The sequence below is a fragment of the Poecilia formosa genome, unplaced genomic scaffold (genome assembly GCF_000485575.1).
Source record: "Poecilia formosa unplaced genomic scaffold, Poecilia_formosa-5.1.2 Scaffold653, whole genome shotgun sequence".
Lineage (NCBI taxonomy): Eukaryota > Metazoa > Chordata > Actinopteri > Cyprinodontiformes > Poeciliidae > Poecilia > Poecilia formosa.
The window spans coordinates 120,282-125,953 of record NW_006800592.1 but is presented as its reverse complement, the minus strand read 5'-3'; the positions used below and the strand labels follow the sequence as shown (position 1 = coordinate 125,953).

At 36.3% G+C, this 5,672-nt stretch overlaps 1 protein-coding gene and 1 long non-coding RNA gene across 2 annotated transcripts in view; one reads left to right on the top strand and one right to left on the bottom strand.

Annotated features, from left to right (window-relative positions):
- LOC107834531 (uncharacterized) overlaps nt 1–90 on the bottom strand; it is a 7,709-nt gene extending 7,619 nt beyond the window's left edge. The window contains exon 1 of the long non-coding RNA XR_001660319.1: nt 49–90. This is a non-coding gene — a long non-coding RNA (uncharacterized LOC107834531). The remainder of the gene's footprint in view (nt 1–48) is intronic.
- A 3,878-nt stretch (nt 91–3,968) lies between these two features.
- The window catches only part of LOC103130619 (zinc finger protein OZF-like), an 11,111-nt gene continuing 9,407 nt past the window's right edge, over nt 3,969–5,672 (top strand). Inside the window, exon 1 of the mRNA XM_007542064.1 lies at nt 3,969–4,283. Coding sequence (XP_007542126.1) covers nt 4,085–4,283 — 199 coding nt within the window. The 5' untranslated portion in view covers nt 3,969–4,084. The remainder of the gene's footprint in view (nt 4,284–5,672) is intronic.

The following is a 5,672-nucleotide window of genomic DNA, read 5'->3' as shown; positions in this document are numbered from 1 at the left end:
GGAAGGAAGCAGCTGCTCTGTGTCAGAGAGTCAGTCTGATACTGGAACAAAGAAAAGACCTTTCAAATGTGACATTTGTGGGAGATGTTACACACAACAGTATAACTTGAAAAACCATTACAGAACCCACACTGGTGAAAAACCTTTTTCATGTGAAACATGCGGAAAAAGTTTCTCCATAATGAGAAATTTAAATCGTCACAAGAGAATTCATACAGGTGAGAGGCCTTTTTCATGCCAATCATGTGGAAAAAGTTTTTCTGAAATTAGTAATTTAAATCGTCACAAGAAAATTCATACAGGTGAGAAGCCTTTTTCATGCAAGTTATGCGGAAAGAGTTTCTCTCAATTTAGTTCTTTAAATTACCATAACATTATTCATGCAGGTGAGAGGCCTTTTTCATGCAACTTATGTGGAAAAAGTTTCTCTCGACTTGGTCATTTAAATGACCACAAGAAAATTCATACGGGTGAGAGGCCTTTTTCATGCCAGTCATGCGGAAAGAATTTCTCTCGACTTAGTCACTTAGATCGTCACAACAAAAGTCATACAGGTGAGAAACCTTTTTCGTGCCAGTCATGCGGAAAGAATTTCTCTCAAATTTATCATTTAAATCGTCACAAGAAAAGTCATACATTTGAGAAGAATTTCCACGAGAAACAATAAATGAATCAGCAGTAAAAAAAAATGAGCTTATTAATAAAATGATGGATATAAAATTGCTTCTTTGTTTTCATCATCTCTTTTTACAAAGAGACTGGATGACAAAAAGTTTCACTCCTGTGCCTCGTGTTGTTCCCTCCCCTCGTTTTCTTGGTAACGGCTAAACACACTTGGAGCTAAAAGCATCAATTTTCTTCAACTCTGACTGAACCCATCCCATGGCATACGATATCAACGACGGCAACAAAAGATGAAAAGTTTTTAACTTTGTGACATAACTTGTATATCCCGCATGTAAAAGCTAGAAATGTCACATGACCTAATTATGTCTTTGTCTTGGCTGGATGAGAGCTAGCGACTGTCGCCTCACCACGCAATCTCCATAAGAGGGAGAAGCGCCTCCTTCTTACCGCTGTGACTTCACACGACCATTACTTCAGTTACCTGCCGGGCTCCTTGTCTCCTACCACAGAGAGTAGTATAAAGCCCAGTGAGGAGGAGCGAGCAGTCTGGGAGCGCGTTTTCTATTTATATAAAACTTAACCCCTGTTGGTCAAGGGCCTTTGGGATTATCAAATCTTGTCCTTCCTGTATGCAAGCTAATATTTTGGCACTGAAATTTAGCATGTGTGAAGATAAGGTGAAAGTGTTCATTTTTGAAACATGTTGCATGGTGTTTTATGTAGCTTACCTGTGGTGTAATTACAGTAAAACTATAATAAAGAAACTGCAAGTAGCCAATCAGGACGCTTTCAGAATCCTCAGATTTCCACGTTGAACATCTGCAAGTTAAATGTTTGTCATGAGTAGCATACCAGCTTTTCATGTTTTGCTGAGGAATTTCATCTAAAAATGTATGTGCAGGTTGAATGTATCGAACAACTTCACAATAAAAGTTCTGACAACTGCAACATCTGGTGATATTAGAAATTTCTAACTTTAACTATTGGAGTCATTGTTTATCGGCCTTGTGATGTTGTTTTACTTGATGATTTTTGTATTTGACTTTTCTAAATTGCATGGACTACTTTTTGTCTCGTAATAAATATTTATGAATTAATATGAAGTTGTTTCTTTAACTTGTTTTTTTATGAAGTGTAAATAGTCTCAAAATATCTGCGTGTGTAAAAATATTTGTGCGTATGTAAAAGTATTTGTACCTGTTTTAAAGGATTTGTGCGTGTGTAATAAGATTTGTTTATCTGTAAAGATATTTGTGTGTGTGTAATACTAGATTTGTAAACCTTAAAAATAAAATAAACGTTCTCCTACGCCTATGTTGAAAAAGTATACACAAGTCACCTGGTACACACACGCACAAAACTGCATTTACACACAGATCCAGTTACGAGTGCGCGAGTATTTTTGAGACTTGACGCTTCGGGAAGTTCCCAGATTTGTGTGTAGATGGTGTGTTTACATGCTGGTAGAAAGCTGGGTCATCTGAGTTTTGCTCTGAGTCTAGCGTTTTTACAAACTCAATCATCTCCATCCATTGGCTTTATTTATCAGTTCTCTGTTTTTCTCTCTTTCTACCAAAAACTGGATGATAAAAGTCTTCAGTTTGGTACTTTGGTCTCAACGAGACCTTATTTTAAAAGGCAATTTTGTTTAAAAGACTTCAAAATTCATTAGTTGCTTTATTTATTCTGGATATTAAAATGTCTTCCATTTCCAGTGTTAAATGTTCATTAGAATTTAAAGTTTAATGACCTTTGAGAATGAGTTATTGCATTATTATTTCGTCATTACCATTATATTACTTAAAAAATGGTCTCAAAAGAACTATTATCATTTGTTGAGAACTTCTGGAAAACCTTATCATACAGTAACAATTTTCATGGTGACAGACCTATTCACACATCCTCCAGAATCTTCAGATTAAACTGTGTTTGTGTCTGGATCTCTGAAATCCACAGATACCCCATTTCATCGGCCCTTAAAGAAATATATACCTCATCTGCAAACCAGGACAAACTTGCTGTTCCCGTTTGTCTTCATTTCAAGTTGATTAATGTAGATGGTAAAATGTATTCAGATGGTTTAGATTTTCGCAAGCAATGAATTTCTTTCTCAGTTGATATTTTGACACAATTGACAGTTAATAAACACATACTTAAGAAAATAAATATTTTATGCATTTATTTAAAGCACCACTGCAAAAATAGGCTTCACAGCAAAAAAATTAATTCATAAACATTTCATAAACATAAAAAGAAAAATTTCTACATACATTGTGATGATTCAAGTAATTTTCAGGTTCAGTAATGTTCTGTCACAGGTTTGTCAGTGCATCAGCTGTTCAAGAAAATCAACATAATTTTTTTCTAACACTAACTGTCTATTTGTACTTTTTCTGCATCTTCAGACAATCTGCAACAGCTGAGATTCTGGGAGGTTCAACACCAAAACCTCAAGCTTCAAACTCAGCCGTCAACTGGACCAAGACACCTTTCAAACAACTACAGTAGTTAACCTGCTCTGTTGGTAGATGTTATGGTGTCTACTTAATCTTCACCCATCAGATACCATTCCCCCTGTGTAAAAACTTAAACTCAAAAATCAAAAAACTCAAAGGTGATCAAAACAAAAGGTGAATCTAACTCAAATAGTCACCTGATGCACCGTTGATTCTTGTTTACGCAGCCCAAAAAGAACGAAAGTCAAAATGCAGTTCTTTGGTTGTTTTATTCCATAGTTCAGGCAAAAAAGTTACAGGCTTCCCAGGATTCTGCTTCTCCTGCTCTGATTTCTGCACCTGTTCTCTGGCTAATAGACTGACTGATGATTGACTGAGACTAGTGACTGGTTGTTTCCATTGACTGAAATGACTGAAGTGACTGTTGACTGGTAAAAAACTTTGTGACCACCGACGTGCATAATAAGCTACCCCACCTATTTATACTGTGAAACACCCATGTCCCAATCTGAAATTAATTTAAGTGAATTACTAACCAAAGAACTTATTCTAAATAACAAATTAAACAAAATTTATAATGATAAATCAACTAGAAAATAAACAAAAAAATAAGAAACTAAACCATTTAAATTCTAAGATTTAACTGAAAATAGAGAAATGGCTCCTACAGTATCTGATGGCCATGTTTCACCCATCAGATATCGTTCCCCCGTTCTACAGTGGGGGAACGGTATCTGATGGGCATATTTGGCACACACACAAATCTTTTTACACACGCACAAATACTTTTACATACGCAGATATACTTTTACACACGTACAGATATTTTGAGACTATTTTCACTCCATATTTTTCGGCTGTCCACACTCCAGTTCAGTCGGGGGCGGTATTGCACGTATTTCCTTGTTTGCCAACCGCCACAAAACATCGAAAAAGACGCTTTCATGGGCTAAGCTAGAAAACTGCTGCATTGACCCATTTCGGCTAATATTTCAGCAACAATGTCTTCAGTTCAGCATCTCAGAGAGTTTATCAGAGAGCGACTATCTGCTGCTGCTCAAGAAATCTTCACAGAGGTTGAAAAAACCATCATTTGCTACGAGGAAGAGCTCGATGCTCAGCGCAGGATGATGGGGATCGACTGGAAACCACAAATTAAGCTTCACAGAGTCGGTTCGGAGCTGCAGAGACAAAGTTCTGGTAGGTCTGGATAAAGGTGCTGATGTTTTCACAGCAGACGGAGATCCGTCAGCGGCGATAGTTGCTGCAGCTCCAGCTGCTGCTAAACGGGGCTGAACAGGAACTGATTTAGCTGCTAGCTCTGATGCTACAGAGGCTAGCACAAACGTGGTAGCACAAAGAGATAATCGTGTTTATGAGCCAAGCCCCAGGACTAATATATTACTCCAATTGTTATGGTGGAAATACGAAATACAACGTGTAAATTCTTAATTTGTAAAGTCACACATTATTTTGCAAATAAGAGCAGTGGAGAGTATTATGAATGAGAAGGAGAGGCACAGAATGAGCTTTGTTTTTTTCTCATGGGGGCACAGAACAAAATAACTAATTGATCCCTTAGCAGCTAAGGGATCAATTAGTTATAGTAAAAATTGTTGAATAATGATTTACTGTTATCCCTTCAGTTCAGGGACCCAGACCAGTTCTACAGGGGAATGGCAAACTGTGTCAAAGTAGAAACATGCACACATCTCCAAATCTATATTTCTCAAATGTGTTTAATGAAATATCTCTCTGTTGCTGCACATTTGTTGTGTGGGACATAGTCAAGCTAAATGGATCAGATGATTCCAACAGTGATTACAGGAAATTATTTATTTGTGTTATTTCTCCCAAACATCCAGTTTTCATAGTGTCTGATGGTTGCTATGGAGACCTGATGACTCCAGGATGTTTCTCTAAGCTGCAGTTCTCTTACAGAGACCTGGAGATGTGTTGACTTTCTCCACCATCCTCCTCAGTGTTTGGTGTTGAGATAAACTCATCCAGCATCATCTCTCACACATTCAGTTACTAACCTAAAAGAAAATCTAAGCAATAATGAATAAGTTTCATTATTGTTTTTTTCTTTCACCCACTTCCTTTTGAACATCAACACATCTGCCTTACTGAAGGAAATTATGTCTTTCTTTTTTGAATAGTGGCTTAGAGAAACAAGTCTATGTCTCATCATATTTATAACCCAGAAAACCAGAATGTCATGTTTTACTAAATTAAATTCCTGCACAGTCTGATCAACTTTAAAAAGTGAGGCTAGATGTTACAAGTGAGATTAAAAACATATTGTCTTAAAGTATTTTGAGTTCTTCACTTTATGAATTCCCTAAAGTTAAACATTTGATTGTAAATAAAAATCTGCATGAAACTATACTTCTTGATTAAAATCTGAATGTATTTGAAATCTTTTTAACATTTTTGCCATATCAGCAAATTAATATGAAGGATACTTTACCTGCTTTTTAGTTAAAATCTACAAACTAATTTTAGATTAACCATATGATGTCTACAGACCAGAATCCCCAGGAAAAACCAGACTGATCCATGAGATAGTCATCAATTAAATTATAT